Source organism: Eptesicus fuscus, chromosome 7, assembly GCF_027574615.1.
Source record: "Eptesicus fuscus isolate TK198812 chromosome 7, DD_ASM_mEF_20220401, whole genome shotgun sequence".
NCBI lineage: Eukaryota > Metazoa > Chordata > Mammalia > Chiroptera > Vespertilionidae > Eptesicus > Eptesicus fuscus.
In genome coordinates this window covers 32178141-32197636 of record NC_072479.1, presented here as the reverse complement: position 1 = coordinate 32197636, position 19496 = coordinate 32178141, and the positions used below count along the sequence as shown (strand labels likewise).

Here is a 19496-nt window from a genome sequence, read left to right as displayed (position 1 = left end):
ATTTATTAATTAATTTGTTTGCTATTTCCACTATTATGCATTAAGAACTGCTTGTGTCTAGGCACCTAAGATACAGTAATAAACTAACAAATGTCCTGCTCTCATGTAATTTATAATTTGGCAGAAAACACAATAAACAAATATGGTCTTAAGGATGTTAGTAGGAAGAAGAAGATAGGAGAAACATGGAAAGGCTCTTCAATAAAGTGATATTTGAGTAAAGAACTGAAGAATGGGAGACAGTTATAAAATCTGAAATATCTTAGGAAAAGACATGGCAGAGAGAAGGAACAGCAAGTACAAATGCCCCTTAGTGGGAGTATATTTAGTGAGCAAAGAGGCTAGTGGGGCTGGATTGGGGAGGTTAACAACAAAGGCAGGCATGAGATAAATTTAGAAAGTAGGATTACAAGGTTTGAGAAGAGTAGTCCTGAATGGCCTTGTAAACCATTAAAGCCTTTGGCTTTACTCTGAGTGAGATAGGAAATTACTAGAGGATTTTTGAGTTGAGAAGTGGCATGACCATTCGGATGGCTGTAAAATGAACTTGAATTGATTGGGAGGAAAGGAAGAATTGCAATTATTAGTGTTCTTCCAAAAACATAGGCAGGAGAATTATGGCTTGGACAACAATGGTGTTATGGAGAGTATGGCTGGAATGCGGTCATATTTTGAAAAGAGAACAGAATTTGCTATTAGACTGAATGTGGTTAAGAATACTCTAAGGCTTTTAACCTGAGTAACCAAGAGAAAGAAGTGATTTACTGAGAAGATTGCTGACAGTGGTGGTCAGATTAAGTGGTGATGTAAGGGATTGACCTGTTAAGTTTGAGTTGTCTATGTGTCTAAATCAAGATATTAAGTAGATTCTTTTTTAAAAAGTAGATTCTTGCATATATGAACTCCTTCAGGGTAGGAAACTCAGTAGGAGGTCTAAATTTTGAAGTACTCAATTCATAGATAATATTCAAACCCATGAAATCATATGAGTTCACCAGGGACTAAACATAGAGAAGAAATCTAAGGACAGTCTTAAGAACTTCAAATTTAAGAGATCAGAATGATGAAGAGAAACATGGAGAGCAGGGGTTGCATACACAGGGGATTTTGCTGATAATGCATTATAGAGAATTGAGTAGGAATTTCAGGCATTATAGGAAATATGGTTAGATTAGGAAATATGCTTGACTATATGAGGTGATATTCAGAAATGAAGTATGACATGAATTTGCTTCTTCTGGCAATTGACATGAACAAGGATGTGAAGCATGGAGTGATTGGTACTGCTGGTTGCTTAGGCAGATTGTTGATGCTAAAAGGCTGGGGTAGGTTGGTGGTGAGGGAGTGGGTTCTGGATATCTTGCCAGGAACACACAGAGTTTTGGATAACATAATACTGCATAACAGGACCAAGTCCAAAATTTACAATCTGGTCAAAACCTAATTCTTTTTACACACATACCAGTCTCAGCAAACTTCTGATGATACAGCAAATCAACCATCTTTGTTTTCTCTATGCTGTTACATAGGCTCTCTTCTCTGTCCTACCCTTCTCTATATAAGAATATATCTGCCTTCTAGCGCCTGAAGAAATGTCATCTCTCCCCATGTAGACATTCTCAACTACTTCAAAGAGAACCTGTTGCTATCTTCTAAGCATCATATTATACTGTTCTAGTAGATCTATCTTTTGGGAGATTGTGTACACATTGACTGTGAGACCAAAAAGTTGTTTTTTTAAAAGTATTACATATAGTATTACATATGTCTCCTTTTTCCCCCATTGACCTCCCCCGGTCCACCCCCACCTCCCAGACTGCGGAAGGGAGCAGGCTGGGCTGAGGACCTTCCCAACCCTGCCCCAGTGCACAAATGTCATGCACTGGGCCTTGAGTATGTACATAAGTTCACTGGTTAATCTCTTTGTTCACTATTATCTTTATTCTTTTAAGTTTTCAAATACCTTTCATATGCTACACTTTTGTCCATCCTTCCTTTTCATTTCCTTCACTTCCTCGTTCCCTCCCTCTCTCTCTCCCTTCTCTCTTTCTATTCCATCTTTTGTTCCACACACATTTATAGACCATTTCATAAGTTAGTAATTTTATGCTATTTCATTTGCATCTGCCAAATAATAAAATAAAATTAGGACAAAATTGCTAACAAGAATCTTACAGGCTAATGAAGGAGACCAAAGATATATTACCAATCACAACTTTTTTTTTTTTAACATTTCGTGGCCCTGATCTTCCTCTTCTGCCACATATCTTACAACTGGAATAATGATTCCAGCTGAACCATTATGCCCATTATTATTTAAGACTAGTAGCCCGTTTACACGAAGATTCGTGCAACAGACCTTCATTCACCTGGCTGCCTGCACCAGTTTTCTGCCGACACCGGGGACCCAGGCCTTGGCTGTGGCCACCGCCTTCTGCCTTCTTTCAGGGTCGGGGCTTGGCCCCGGGCGGTGGCCTTGGGCTCGGCCGCACCCAACATCCCTGCTACCGATCGCAGGAGCCAACCCCAGTGGTTTCCTGTGATCGGCGCAGGCTCCCCGCTGGTGCCCAAGGCTGGGAAAGCCTCGAGCGGCTTTCCCGGCCTTGGGCTCGGCCGCACCCCAACGTCCCTGCAATGGTTTCCTGGTGGGCGTGGTTGGTGGGCGTGGCTTGGGCATAGCGAAGGTGCGGTCAATTTGCATATTTGTCTATTATAAGGTAAGATATCAAATTCACTGCTCACACACTCCCCCACCAAGCACCTGCAATCATGCTATATGTATTGTATTCAAAAGGCTTGCAACACAGTACTACCTTTTCTTAAAGTTTTAGTCAAGTCCCACTTCCCTGAAGACTTCTTTATAGCAGGAATGTTTGGTGATCTTTCCTGCCTGTAGTTATTATTGTCTATTTCACTAATTTGACATTCAGTATCTGCTAATTTGCAACCCATTGCTTTGTCAAAGGTGTGTTCTCTCTCCTCAATTAAAATTTTCAGCTACTTTGGAACTAGACTCATGTTTGAAAATATATAACTTATAATTCATATGCATAATAGGTATTTAATACATATCTTTTAAAATGATAGACACAAAATAGTGTGTACATTTTTTTACTCCATTTATAAAAAGCACAAACAAGTCAAAAATCAATTTTTTTCTTTAAGAAGTCAAGATAGTGATTACCCTTTAGTATTTCAGTAGTGATTGTATGTTAATGAGAGGGGGGCATCCAGATTGATGATTTTTAGTGTGTTTAGTTTGTAAAAATTCATCAAGCTCTCACAATATATGTAAACTCTTTGTATGTATAATATAAAATTTAAAATTGTTTTGAAAAGAAGACATCCTAAAATTATTTCTGTTGAAACTTACTTTATAAAACATTCACCAATGTGAAATAGAAAAACAGTTAAAATGTAAGTTTCCATAATACCTTATCATGTAGAGATTCTTCTAGATTCTTCCTGAAAGTTTCTGATTCTTGAATTAAAACATTCTACAGAAGAGAGAAAAAAAACAAACAGAAATAATTAACAAACTAAACAGAAAATAGTTAAATATATAAACTATTTTTATCACTCAAGAGTCTTCTTCATCAATTTTTTCTGCATTTATTTATTGATTTCCTTGAAAACCAAGTTTCAATGGAATCTTTAAACATTACACCTTGACATTCTGAGAAATGCATACTTTAAATGGGATACTTTTTTTGTAACATTTGAATTGACAAATGGACTGAATACATCTTTATATTTCTGTGTGCCTCCTCTCAGTCACTGTAAAATTTGAGATAATTAGGTTACTCTTAAATAAGAAAAAGGTCAATATTGTCCAGAGGTATTGTTGATAAAGAATTCAGATTATTTTTATTATCTGAAAAAAGAAGCAAAGATAAGATCATATTTTTATTTATTTATTTTTAATATATTTTTATTATTGATAGTATTACAGATATCTCCCATTTCCCCACCTTTCCCCCACTCCTCTCAGTCTTTATTTTTAAATGTTCAATTTCTGGAATACTATTTCAAATGCAGAATTATCAATTTCTATGATAGTTAATTTTGTAGAGAAATAAAAGTAAAATTTTAGTGATTTAAAAAAACGATGTTACACATCAGAACATGTGAACATACTGTAAGTTGCACTATTGATATTTTTTAAAAATCCTTTCCATAAAAGTATTACTGTTGTAAACTTTATAATGTTCTTATAGTACTACAAAGCGTGATTTAAAACCATGCATTGTTTTCAAGTTTACAGAGTTAAATTAAACTAAGAGTGTAGTAATTGGCATAGTCCATGCATTTGGAGTTGAATGGGAAGAAGTCACGCCTTATGACTCCCTAATGGGTAAATTAATCAAAATACTTTAACATTTTACTGAAACCTATTTTTTCTATTTTGGTTTATTGGATGATGCAGGGGAAAATGTCTAGCTCAAGTAGTGACTGGCACTCAATCTAAATTTCCAAAATGATTTGTGCATCTAGGTTTTATCCCCTACTTTTGTTTATACCTTGGAATTGGAAACCAGCTCATATAACTCTTGCTGGTTTGGAAGCTGCCTGCTATCAATGAGACATATGTAAATGTGAATGAAATTGCAGGCTGTACAGAAGCACTTTTTAAAAAAGCAATGCAGCTAGAAATATTGCATGCCTAAATTCTGTACTGAGATTGACATTAAGCTCACCCATAGTCTGGCTTTTAGACCAGTGATAGATTTGGTTACTTAAAACATTTGAATAATTCAAAACAAGCCTCCTTGCACACCCCAACACATTTATTTTTGTCTTATCAGTCTTCTTCCTTGCATACCAGACAAAAGACAAATGAAATATTTTTAACACAAAAGTGCAGCACATTTAACACAGTTGTCTCAGATGATCATGTTAATATGCAAGATTTATATACTACAAATAATTTTTATTCATTTAAACATTGATCTTATAAAAATAAATAAAAATTTAAATAAATAAAATTGATTTTATTTTTACAGAAACTGTTCATTCATTTCTAAGAACATTCTTTTTTTTTATTAAGGAAAGCCAATGACTCATCTGATCAATGTAATGACTCCAGCCGGTATAAAACAAACATGAGCACAAGGACACTGTGAAATGTTCACATGATTCTACTCTACTGCCATGTTACCTTCTCCTCTAGAGCCGCCATTCTCTCCTTTAAGTGTAGCTGTAAGCGTTCATTGGACTCAGTCAGAAGTCTGTCCACAGTGTCGGATAACCTTTTGTTGTGCTCCTCATTCATTTTCTCTCTTTGCCTAGCCTTACATTCAAGAAAAAAAATAAATACATTTGACATAAAATAATTAAATAAGTATCTGGGTTTGTTTTTACATTTCCTCTAGTTTTAAAAATGGATTTAATTTTATCTTGATTTTGATTAAATTGCTAGAAACTTAATTTCTTTAAAGTGCACAGGGCATATCCATAACTTTTTAAATACAACTCATGATCAAGAAAAACGTTCATTTTTTTTTGTATATAGAATATAAACCCATAAACTGATCATTGAGGTAGAGGTGCTTAATAAACATACTCTTTGAAGTTCTTGGTTTTTCTCTTCAAGTTGACCTTCCAGATGTCTCATACGTTCTTCAATATTTCCATGTCTCTCTTCAGCCTGTTAAGAAATATGAAGAATGCACCTGACATGTAAGACTTGATGAACACGTTTCCTCTAAATAAACTGAAATAAAATGTAAAGCAAGCTACTACCAACCGCAAATGTAGTTTTCAAAAATAAACTTTCGTTAAACAGGCAGCTGAACAGCATTGCTTGAAATGTGTCAGCTACAAAGGCCTGTTACATCCAAGCATCAGCAAAACATCGGAGTTATTTATGAGCAATGAAATCAGCCAAATGTAACATGCAGACTGTGCATGGTTTGAACACAAACCTGCCATTGTCCAATCTTAAGCTCCTGAAGCACTGAACTGCACAGATGGTCGATTATCAATAAATAAAAGTAACATAATTTTAATAAATGAAAAGAAAAACTTAGATGGATTCTATTTAGCAATAGAAAGTAAAGTCCAGTAGGACTACCTTCCTACGTATGGAGATCATTTCTTGTAGTTTAGCTTCCATAACATATTGATAATCATCAGATGAGGTAGAAGAGGTTGGATCAGACTAACAAGTCAAGGAAAAGGAGAGGGACAAAATAGAAAAATCAGAACTAAAGACACTGACACCGAACAGAACACAGCACAGAATGCTTAAAAGAAAAGTGTGACAGCAAATTTAATATTTTAATAGACAGAACTTTATGTGGAAAGATCTACACTGATATCTGGTGAACATAATGCAGTTGATGGTTATAATTGAAAAACAATGGTATGTTCAAATAAAAAGCTACCAACCTAAGGTATGGAAGGTTAGTGATGGCTGGCGATGACAGACTACTACAGAATGAATTAAAGCAACTCTGAAAGAGTCATGTAATAATTGGAATTATGAGAAACCAAACACTAGAATATATCTCGATAGATTTGTTAAAAGTTTTGTATTTTGGTTTGCTTGTTTATCATATTACTTAAAAATGGAAACAATGTATCTCAGTGTTGAGGAATATGCTAAGTCAATGACTCAGATAAAATAAATTTGGAATAAAATTTATTATAAGCTCAACTCTGTAGAAATCAGAGAAAAGCTAAGCCCCAAGGTTAATTATTAGTAGTATTGTTAATTCAAGCAGGATTGGGTTTCCTCAGCAACAGCAGCAAAAGGACTTGTGTTCTCTAAATACACCTTATGTCTGTATGTCCTCAGAGATAGTCTTAATTTGAACTTTTAAAAGAGTATTATTAAATTCTCAAATTATCGAAGTGACAATATAATGCTGCGAGGACAAGAAAAATTATTTGTGAACTCTCCTGAATGGCACTAGTGACTACTCCAAAACTGTTTCCGCATTGATTTGTTGCTATGGAAACAAAATAGCGCCCTAATGTATATAGGCAGCATCTGCCTTTGTGAGCCAAAGTTTCCCCAGTGCCAAGGTTAGTTACATGTCTTAGAGGTGATTGCCAGGTCACCACAGGCGCAGACTGTTAACACATGTGACATTGCTGATAGCTGAATTGTATTAGTATGTTAGACACAGGTTACATGTAAAGTTACATCAACATGTTCATGATAATTACAACTTAAATAATTATAACCTCAAAAGTAACCTATGTCAGGACAACAAAATTCAACTCTAGACCATATTCTATTACATTTTACATATTTATTCTAAAACAGTGAAACTTACTGTATGCAAATATAGGGCTATATGTAAATATATCATTCAGTACCTGAAAAAAAAGTCACCTATTCATGTATTGGTTCACATGCCTATGTACTAGTGTGTGTAACAAATTCCAATTTAATCTATCAAATAACATTTAACATTTAACTGGAGTGCATACACAAGTTATAGTTCAACATTTATAGTTTTTAATTTTCCTTCTGATACTCTTATTTTATAAACATGATAAATAATGAAGAAATAACAATAACCACATTTTCTCTTCAAATTCTAAGCAGAAGCAAAACAGAAAGCTATCATAGTCTCCAAATGTCATAAATGGTTTTATAAAAGCATTTAAAACTTAGAATTAAATCAAGAATACAGTTAGTGGGTCAAAGTGTTGTTGAAATTATATAATCTAAATTCATAAAGGTATTTGTAATTTTTAAAAATATAATTTAACAGACAGTGGTATGAAAATTAATCATACCACTGATTCAAGATAGTCAAGACATAAACATTTCAATTTCCAAAACTGTATCTTCAAAAATACAAGTCTAGTAGGCCTTTCAAGGTACTTAAAGGTTCTACCTGTTTCTATCTTAAATAAGGAAAATACACCAAAACATTGTAAAAATTCACTTCAGAGAATGAATGAGAATTCTGTCATGTTTAAATATCTATGTCATTGCTGATCTTTTTACTTGCACTAAAAATGAATAAAATACCTTGTGGAATTAAGATGAATTATGTACTTACTGAAGAAATATGCATTGTAATTAAAGAAGTAAACATCATAAATAACAAGATTGGGAGCCCAAAATATTTATTAGTTAATTGTGTTTATACTCGCAAAAGCCAAATTTTAAGTTTTATCCATAGTTATACTTCTGATTTTCTAAAAATCTTAAATGAGGTTTACCTCCTACACACACACACACACACACACACACACACACACAGAAAGATACCCTTATCAACCAAAGAATAGATTCGGACATCATTTCTGAACAAACACTGGGATCAACTTCAACCACTGTTGATTTATGTTCACCTTCACCTTGTAAAGACTGCAGCTTAAGCAATTATTGTAAACACTGGCATCACACAAGAACAATCTGCTATTTTTTATATTCCTTGATGAGATATAGAATTTATCTTGTGTTCACTCTTTAAGGTGGCACAGGACAATTCCAAATCAGCTAAAGATTCAGGAAAAAAAATCACATAGGCAGAAGTAGTTTTGGGAAGAGTGTGGATATATTTGGAAATGAAGAAAAAATGACAGTTATAGAGAGAAGAACCAAAGAGAAGGAAAAAAAAATAGGCAGCTAATAATAAAAGTAGAAAAATATATAGGCCAAATAAAATGTCTGTGGGTTGTTAAGAATACCATTCAAAATATAGGAGAGAGGAGCCTAGGTTTAAAACAGGAAAATATTTTATTTTTGTGAATAGTCAAAAATATTAAGAACTAGAAAAAGACTATGATGATCAGTAATAGTGAGATAATAAAAACAAATTGCAATTCAAAAAAATAAATAAATAAAGCAAATTCTAGAGACATTCCCTAATGGCCTTGAGAACAGAGGGCAAGAAAAAGTATGATTGTTGTGGCCGTAAAACTTGGGGGAACATATGAAAGAATGATCTTCAAATATTATGAAAGTGTTATAGAGGGAGTGTTTTGATGATAAAAATCTCAGCACTAGAGGAGCATGTATGATGAATTAAATGCAGCAATCATCTGAAAATGGTATATCTGAAATGTTGATATATAGTCAGCCAGAAGAGAAATCAGTAAGAAGGAGCAACAGAGTAAATTATAGCATTTTAAACACTTTTTAAGAAGAATAAAATTCTACTGTAAAAAGAAGAAATCAAAAGGGTCCAGATGAAATGAAATTTCAGCAATATATTATGAGGTAGGAGTAAACTGAGAACATTATTTGGGTACACAAGTGAATATATGTATCAAAATAAGAGCCCAAGAGAATAAAATGAAAGGCAAAAAAGTGAGACACATATTTCAAGTTAAAAACTATTCTAAATTAAGAATTCTCATGAATATTCAATTTAAAGTTTCATATGTTAAGTATTGCCTTTTAAATTATGTTTTATTTTCAGTCTATCAGTGGTAAATTTGGGGCAATTTTATGTTGAATTTTAAATTGTGTTTGATTGGAAGAGATTCCAAACTTTCTTGTATTTTACGCAGGATAATATTGATGATTATTTTACACTAAAATTTTACAAAAGTTATTTTTTATTATTTAGCCACTTAATTGCCACTAACATAATTCAATTCAATAAAATAATTCTTTATAAAAGTTTTTTGGGTTCTTCAGATAAAAAGACTAATTGTACATATCTCAATCCATAATATAGTAATTGAAAATATCTTCACAAGAAAAAATAGAATGCTACTAATATATTTGCACATTTTGATATAATTTAGAAAAGATATTTAAATTAAATGATAAACTTATCTTTCTATTAGAAATCACACATTTCTGGAATTTGCCAGAGAAATTTATGGCATGGTACATGACTATGGAAGGATCTGGATTGGAACATAACCCTAATCACCTAATGTTTAATTCAGCTAGTTCCTCCAATACTCTACAGATAACCAACTATTCCAATATTTTCTAACCCTGCAACACATTGCCAAACATTTGCCTTTTTTCTACCCAATTTAATTAATAGGTATCAGTTTACTGTTCCTCTTTAATTATTTACTTTTGCAGGAAATAAAATATGTGTGCTTACTCTTATATTGCCACATCAATTGGTTTGAATAATCCCTAATGACAGAATTTGTAACTTGTAGTTTACCCACTTACTTGCAGTGGAGGAGACAACTTAGCACACAGTAATGATTGTGCAAACCTCTAAAATATGTGTATATTTTCAATTGATGTTAAAAGTCAAACATGCTTTTAGTAAAAAATATGGACTTTTATTTTAGTGATATGCATATATACTTTGAAGCAATGCCATTTCCGTTTGACAGTGAAAGGTAAGTAGTTTTTTTAAACGTTATAATGGTTGCAGAATTCTAAAATATGCAGATAATTACAGAATCTAATGGCTATAACATAGTAGATAATATGAACATTCTTCAGAATACTATGGATTTTATTTTATTTTACTTTTTAATATTTATCTTTTATTTTTATTTTTTAAATTAAATTTATTGGGGTGACATTGGTCGACATGGTCATATAGGTCCCAGGTATGAGTTTCTATGTTACAAGATCTAGATATTGCACCATGTGCCCACCACCCAAAGTCAAATCTTCTCTTGTCACCATAACCCCTTCTTCCCTCATTACCTTCCCTCTGGCAAATCACAACCACAATGAGATACCACCTCACACCTGTTAGAGAGGCCATTATCAATAAGAAAAGCAATAACAAGTGTTGGAGAGGTTGTGGTAAAAAGGGAACCCTCATTCACTGCTGGTGAGAATTTAGACTGGTACAATTACTATGAAAAGTAGTATGGCAATTCCTCAAAAAATTAAGAATAGAGCTACCATACAACCCAGCAATCCCTCTCCTGGGGATATACCTGAAAAACTTGAAAATATGTATTTGCAAAGATATATTCACCCCTATGTTCATTGAAGCATTATTCATTGGATAAAGAAGATGTGGTACATATACACAATGGGATACTATTCAGCTATATGAAAGGATAAAATACTGCCATTTGCAACAACATGAATGGAACTTGAGAATATTATGCTAAGTGAAATAAGTCAGTCAAAAAAAGCAAAGAACCATATCATTTCATGCAAATGTGAGATATAATACTATGGATTTTAATTGGTTCAGAAGAAATTGTATCCACTAAAACAACTTCCTGACTATTTAATGGCTGGAGACCTTAGACTGCTATAAATCTAACTTCCAACTTCTAAACATTGTTTCTTACTATAATCAGAAATGAATCAACTGCTCAGATATTTCCTATATTTATTGTACCAATTTATGTTCAGCATATTAAAATATGTATACACATATTAAATATCATGTATATACATATTAAATTATCATCATTATGTATTTATATTGTGATTATTCTGATGTGCAAATATTGCCATGGGAAATTAATATAAGGACATAAAAATTGTATTTTTGTTAATGTTTAAGTAGGCAAGGGAATCATCACAGTCCTATATATTAATCATTCATGTCAGTATAAATAAGATATACATAGTATAAAAAATTCACCTAAATATGAAACCAATGTAATAAATATTAGATGAACTTAATTTTCATAAAGACTAAAGAAAATCTTTACAGATTCCATTTTGATTACTAGTCATTTCTATGAGCACACCTAAGTTGACCAAGTGTTATATTGCAGTACCTTTGTCAGGGCTGCAATTCTCTGAGCCAGTTCAGCCTCTACTTCAGGTAAGGTCTCAGCTTTTCTCATAGTCTGCTGCAGCTTCTGCTCAGCGAGCTCAAGTCGTTCTTGTAACTGTCTGTTCTTCTCTTCCATCTGAAACAGGGGTGGGAAAGAGACACTTAAAGGGTCACAGTTAGTATAGCAGACCCCATTCACTAGGGGGTTTGGACTTCAGCCATTATCTTAGATTTAAAATCAGGTGCCACATTTACCGTGCAAAAAGACCATTGCCCTCGTGTTTTTTATATATTACTTATCCACATTCCTTAATAAAATTTAGCACATTAAAAAATTTAGGAAAGCTCTTACCAATGGCAGCAAAAAGAAAAGAAGTTAACAGTGAATATATACTTGGACAAATGGAATACAAATCAGTACTTACACTTCTGATGTACCATATTAGCATAATATTGAAAATCAGATAATTAGCTGGAGAGGGAGAAGTAATGTACTATAATGGTTTGGCTCAAAAGATAGGATTGGCAAACATTTTTCTGTGAAGGGCCAGGTAGTAAATATTTTAGGTTTTCTGTATCATATAGTTTCTGTTCTAACATTTTGATTCTACTGTTGTGGCACAAAAGCAGTCACAGACAATGATTAAATAATGGGTATGACTATGTTTCAATAAAACTTTATTTACAAAGCAGAGCTGTAGTTTTGTCACAGGGGATATAGTTTGCCCACTCCTGCTCTGGAGTGGAGTAGACTTTAGTTTCCATTACAGACTCTGGCAACTACCAGATGTGTGACCTTGAGAAAATGTTCATGTCGCTGAACCTTACTGTCGGCAGAATAATAACTGTGCTTACTTCACAGGTGGTGGTTAGATTTAAGTGAGGTAATACATGTCAACTACTTAGCACAGTTTCTGGTTCATGTTTAGATCCAAAGTAAATTTTCGTCATTATTTTTATTATTATTAAGAGCAATTTCTAAATTACCTACTGAAAACTACATGTTTGGTTCACACCATTCTAAATTTTAGAGAATGATTGATTATGAAGAAGTAATTGTTGCGTATTTAATTCACTCAACATTTTGTGAGAATGGTGAGAACACACACATGGACCAGAACAAAAACAACATAGAGATACTGAACCTGCCGGAGGATGGCCTCTTTATTTGCTAACTCATTTTCTAGTTTATCATTCATATCATGTATGGAGGTAGATTCTCTCTGAGCACTGAGGTAACGCTTCTCAAGGGTTGTGATCCTTTCTTCCATATCTTCCTTCTGTGCCATGGCCTACAATTAAAATAATAATAAAAAAATTCAAATCAGATTCTCAGATAGTTTAACTTATTGTCTTTGTTATTTAAATAAAAGACTAAGCCATGGAAACCATTGCTTTATTGAAGTAAATATTAATTTATTTCATTTCACGAGAGGAATGTTAAGATTTCATGTGAGTTTTCCCAAATTATCTGTCTGAATTCTTCTTACATCTGGGTTAACCGAAAGTTTTCTTTCTCTGAGAATGCAATGGCGTACATATATCTACCATGAAACTCATGTTGTCCTTAGTCACCCTGCCTACCCACAAATCAGCTCTTCTTGTATTATTTGGCTATGGAATGACACCAATCTCCCTAGGATTTTAGGATCATTCTTGAAAATTTCTTCACACTCTCACTTTAATTAATTAATTGGTTAATTAATTAATTGAATGTGTCTTTGTTGAAAGTATTACAGTTGTCTCCCTTTTTGCTACCCAATGACTCCCTCTACCCCACTCCCGCCCAGCCCACTCCCCAAACCTTCACCACATTATTGTCTCTCCATAGTCTATGCATATATGCATATACATTCTTTGGTTAATCTCTTCCCACCATCCTCCCCTCACCCTTTCCCTCTGAGATTTGTCAGTGTGTTACATTCTCCAGTGTCTCTGGATCTATTCTGTTCATCAGGTTTTTTGTTCATTAGATTCCACATATAAGTGAGATCATATGATATTTATCTTTCTCTGATTGGCTTATTCCTCTCACAATCCGGGACCGCTGGTTTCTAACTGCTCATCTGCCTGCCTGCCTGATCGCCCCTAACTGCCCCCCTGTGAGCCTGATCACCCCTAACTGCCTCTGCCTGTCATTTTGATCGTCCCTAACTGCCCACCCTCCCCCGCCAGCCTGGTCATCCCCAACTGCCCCCTGCTGCTGGCCTGATTGCCCCCAACTGCCCCCACCCACTGGCTGGTCACCCCTCATGGCCCCCCTGCCGGCCTGGTTGCCCCCAACTGCCCCCTGTTGGCCTGGTTGCACCTCACTGGTCCCCCTGTTGGCCTGGTTGCTGCCAACTGCGCCCCTGCCGGCCTGGTCACCCCATGCAGCCTGTTGTTCAGTCGTTTGGTCATCCCTCACTAACCCTCCTGCTGGCCTGGTCTACCAACGAAGCCTGCTATTTATTCGTTTGGTCACCCCTCACTGGCTCCCCTGCCAGCCTGGTTGCTGCCAACTGCCCACCTGCCGGCCTTGTCACCCCACACAGCCTGTTGTTTGGCCATTACTGTGAGGGTGTACTCACCAGTTTGCATATTACCCTTTTATTAGTATAGATGTAAATCATACTGTGCCAGCAGAGGTAGCAAGATAAATCACCTTAACTTTTTTTCTACTAAAATATTTGCAATCTAGTAGATTTTGTGTGACCACAGTCCAAGAATGCATTATTATTCAGGAAAATAAAAGCTAAGTCTGGGGCTATGAATGTGAATAAATGATACCTTTTTAAGTATGTGCTTTGTATATCTTCATGCTTATTGGGAAAAATGATCAAAAGATTGATCATTTAGGGGGCCGTTATATTGTAGCTGCATTTTTAGGACAGTTTCTACCACTGAAGTAATGCCTGCATCTCACTGACTCTGAAAGCTAATGAAAGTGTAAGAACCACAGGTTTTGAAGTCAGGCTTGTCCTATGTCGTCCTGGTACTGGGGCCTGAGGGAGTCGGGGAGGTCAGTGCATAGGCCTTGGACAAGTCACTTCATCTCACTAAAACCTTATTATTCACCTGAGAAAAGTGGGGTAACGACAAGTACCTTCTCTATTGTGTAGATATGATGCACCTAAATGAGTTTTCCTGGTTGGTCTTCAAGAAACTCACAGCAGCAAACCAGGAGCCTGTGGCCTGTGACATGAATCTGAAAATATTTTATTTGACCTTCACAGTGTCTTTAACACACACACACACACACACACACACACACACACACACACACACGTGATGCATGCGGGCAGAGTGTAGGCTCCTTGTCCAGGTTTCATTAACTCTGTCACTTTCTACTATCCGGCACCTGGCCCTTCATACATTTATACTGCCTGGCTGGCTCTGAAAGCATTAGTGTTTGCAACTTCCCTTCAAAGGAGAAAAAGGGCAGACATTCCTTTCTTATGAAACTCTTCTAAAGTACAACTACATAAAAATTGTAGAGCTGATAAGAATAGTTATATTTTAAAATAATTCATCTGAAGGCAGAACAGCTTACACATTAATAGAAGGGATTCCCAATAAAAGAACACCTGGCACCAGATAATTGAAAAAATTTTTTGTCACCTACATTCAAAGACTATTAGAATCAAGGAACTATTTTTACATCAGCAGTAAGAAAGGGAGAGCTGGTGATGTTGGGGTCTACCTGTGACACTGGATTAAATAAGTGTGAATAAAATAGATGAGTGTTAAATGAAAGGAAAACAGCTAAATCTCTAGGACTAAGAAAATAAAAAAATACAGAATTTGCCTCAAGAAATTGTCTTGGTAGTTTATTGTCCAGAAATCTCAGTATTCCTTAACAGTGATATTAAATTCATTTACTTTATAAATTCTCTGAATTTGGGTTGTGAGGAGGAGTTGATAAGAGACATATCTATAGACTGTTAATTAATATAAGGGTATAGAGAGCTTAGTATCTTTATTAGTGCAGTGGTAGAGCAATCTACCACTTCCTGGGTCATGTATCTTTTTCTGAGAAAGTAGACATTGTTTTAGGACTTTATTCTAATCTTATCCATGCCTTTTGATGCTGACATCAAACATCTATAAATATTCATTGTCTCAATAAAGGTGTTTGAGTGTCTATCATATGCTCAATAGTTATGTAAGTGATTCAAATGGAACAGTAAAACAACAAGACAAAACAAAAAATTGCATCCTTTATAAATTTTTATGTCTAGTTGAAAGGCATATGGTAAACAAGTAAATCAGTAAAATATGAATTGTTTCAGGTGCAGTAATGCTGTGAGACTAAAAATGAGAGAAGAGGGAGGGTGTGTATGTGTAAATAGCATGGATAGGGAACACTTCACCGAGAAAACATTTGAGCAAAAGGCAGAGGGAAAAGAAAACATAAAAGAATAGGCCTGGCTTGTTTAAGAGGCTCCCTTAACTGAACAGATGGGGATAAAATGAAAGATTAGAAGATGAGTTCTAAGAGGTCAGACAGTACCTAGCTTGCAGGTACTGCAAGTACTTTGATTGCAATGTAAACAGGAGAGGTATCAAGGACAACTCCAAGGATTTTAGCCTGAGCAACAATAGTAGGGTTGCCACAGGTTCAGATGTGTAGGACTTCGAGTAAGCCTGGCTTCCTAGGGGAATAGCAGGAAAACAATATTGAGAAATCTAATTTTGAGAGACCCATTGGAAATTTAGACACAGGCATCAGGAAATCAGGAGAGAAGGATAAACTGGAGATATAAATTGGGAGTCATAAGTCACCAGCTGGTTTTTGGAACCATGAGACTGCATGAACTTACTCAGGGAGTAAAGGTAGATTGGGAAAGGATAGCTCTCCATGACTGGGCAGGAAGCTGAGCCAGTAAAGGCGGCTGAAATGGGAGTAGTAAGCAGGCTGGAGGAAAATCAGGCGAGTGCAGCGTGCTATTAGCCAAGTGAAAAAGTGCTCCAGGGAGTGAGAACTGGATCAAGTGCTTCAGAGAACTGAGAAGTGGTCCCTAAATTCAGCAACAGGGAGGTCAAGGACAATGTGAGTAAGAACAGTTTGGATAGGATAGTGAAGGCAAAAGTATGAATAAAATAAAGTGAAGATAAAATGGGAAGAAAAAAACTGGCTACACAGAGTAGGTTAAACTTCAATAAAAATAGTTAAATATACATTGAGTGGCCAGATTATCATGATCTCTGAGGCCCAGTGCATGAATTCGTGCATGGGTGGGGTCCAGCCAGCCTGGCCAGGGGGAGGGGACATGGGCGGTTGGCCGGCCTGCCTGCTGGTCGAACTACTGGTCGAGGGGACAATTTGTATATTAGCATTTTATTATATAGGATATACACTGAGTAGCCAGATTATTATGCATTCAGAGATCATAATAATCATACACTCAGTGTATACAAAAGATATAAAATGTATAAAATATATTATTTAAATGAATATGTAAAAATGGAAACAGTAAGTCACAAAATAAAATTTCCATAAATATAATCTTCTTTTTAATTGAATAGAGTGAGAATGTGAAAAACTTCTAAACTTTTCTCCTTAGCTAGTAAGATGATTTGAAAATGTTACAAATAAACAATCTCATTGTGTCTTTTGTAGTAACTTTCCAGTACTCTCTTTTAAAGAGTAGATAATATGATGCTAAGTCTAGCGAGAACTGAATGTATAGAAAAAGGACAGTTAGCACATAAAAACATACACATTCACATTCATAGACACAAATCCAAAAATGAGAGGGGAAATTTTAAAATGTCTTTGAGTAGTCCCATATCTAAGAGCATAACAATTCACTGTACATATTCATGTCAAGGGTTGTTTAAAATGAACAGCTCCACAATTTTTAAAAAATCTTTAAAAACTGTAAACAATTTTTTATTATATCTGAGACTTGATATTAAAATTTCTTTCCACACATATTTAAAGGGATGATGAAGTAAACAATATTTGCCTTATTGAACAAGTTTCATAACTAGCACAATACATCCCAGATTATGGTCTTTGAGATGAAAAGAGTATTACCACAGGGGATATTATGGAAAAAACATACCAGAGATAGCATTCAGGAAGTAAGGACTGAAAGTGTTATTAATCACTCACCTCCCTGATGTCCCTTTGATATTTAGTATTCATTTCTTCTGTTTTAATGAGATCCTTTCTTGCTGTCTCTGCTTCTTGTTCTACCTCTCCCACTCGGGAAGAAAGTGCTGCTAACCGTTCTTTCATCTGGGCCATTTCATAGTTTTGCTTTTCAAGCAATTCCTGTAGTTCAACTATTTGACTAGTGTCATCAGTCGAGTCTATAGAACCATTGGACAAACGCTGCAGGAAAAGAAAAGACAAAGTGCTTAGGATTTTCTCATCTTCAATTTACAATTCACAAACTTAAAGAAATGAAATGGATATGGCTTTCACACTGAGAAATAAGAACTCTAAAAGAGTTAAACTAAGTCTCTGACAAGAACTCTTAATTGACATCCTATATAATAAAGAGGTAATATGCAAATTGAACCCCACGCACACATTGTCACAAGATGGCCGCCACCAAGTCATCACAAGATGGCCACCTGCACGTCGTCACAAGATAGCTACCACAAGATGGTTGCCCCCATGTCGTCACAAGATAGCCGCCCCCACATTGTCACAAGATGGCCGGCAGTGGAGGGTAGTTGGGGGTGACCAGGCCTGCAGGGGAGGGCAGTTGGGGGTGATCGGGCTGCAGGGGAGCAGTTAGGTGTTAATCATGCTGGCAGGGAGCAGTTAGGTGTCAATCAGGCTGGCAGGGGAGTGGTAAGGGGGCAATCAGGCAGCCAGGCAGGCGAGTGGTTAGGAACCAGCAGTCCCGGATTGTGAGAAGGATGTCCGACTGCTGGTTTAGGCCCAATCCCAGAGTGGAGAGGGTGCAGGTTGGGCTGAGGGACACCCCTCCAGTGCACGAATTTTGTGTACCGGGCCTCTAGTCTATATATATATATAAAAGCTTAAGTGACTGGATGAGTGGACGACCGGACAACCGACTGGTAGCTATAATGTGCACTGACCACTAGGGGGCAAACGCTCAATGTAGGAGCTGCCCCTTGGTGGTCAGTGTGCTCCCACAGCAGGAGCGCTGTTCAGCTGACAGACGGGCACCACCTGGCAAGTGCAGCTGCGTCAGATAATAGCCTCTCCTGTGGACACTTGCCCTGTGTGCCCAAGCAGCAACGGCAGACGTAGTGGGGCCAGGATGAGCAGAAGCGGTGCCCAGCCCGGGCCCGGGCTCCTCCCTGGCTGTCTGCCGCTTCACGCACTACTACATCCCCCAAGCAGTCCCAGATTGCAAGAGGGGGCAGGCCAGGCTGAGGGACCCCACCAGTTCACAAATCCATGCACCAAGCCCCTAGTTAGAATGTAAAAGTAAATCAGTGATTTTCAAACAGGTTAACAGAGGCATTGGAACTGAAAGGTATTATATATAGACTAGAGGCCCAGTGCATGAAAATTCATGCACTGGAGGGGGGTCTCTCAGCCCGGACTGCCCCCTCTCACAGTCCGGGAGCCCTCAGGGGCAGGAGGCAACCTGGCAATCAGGGGAAGGTGATGCCCCCATCACACCTCTGCTGCTGCCACTGCCAGGAGTGCAAGCCTCGGCCGGCCCTGGTAACCTGAGCCTCGGGTGGCCCTGGGCAGCTGGGCAGCTGACATCTGAGGCTTGCCTGCGCCTCGGGCTGGACCTGGGTGGTTGGGCAGCCACCATCTGAGGCTTGCCTGCACCTCAGGCTGGCTCTGGGCGGCTGGGGAGCTGAGGGGACTAGGGGACTCTGGAGGCAGGCGTGTGGAGCGGCCAGACCTATCTGGAGGTAGGCCCGGCCCTG

General features: G+C 36.7%; 1 protein-coding gene across 5 annotated transcripts in view; it reads right to left on the bottom strand.

Moving 5' to 3' along the window:
- Positions 1–19496, bottom strand: part of PPFIA2 (PTPRF interacting protein alpha 2) — a 476100-nt gene that overhangs the window by 83792 nt on the left and 372812 nt on the right. For all 5 annotated transcript variants that reach the window (XM_008143799.3, XM_008143801.3, XM_054718820.1 and 2 more), the window contains 6 exons: positions 17743–17964; positions 12788–12934; positions 11644–11778; positions 5564–5647; positions 5159–5290; positions 3435–3497 (listed from right to left, as the gene is read on the bottom strand). In XM_008143799.3, coding sequence (XP_008142021.1) covers positions 3435–3497; positions 5159–5290; positions 5564–5647; positions 11644–11778; positions 12788–12934; positions 17743–17964 — 783 coding nt within the window. The remainder of the gene's footprint in view (positions 1–3434; positions 3498–5158; positions 5291–5563; positions 5648–11643; positions 11779–12787; positions 12935–17742; positions 17965–19496) is intronic.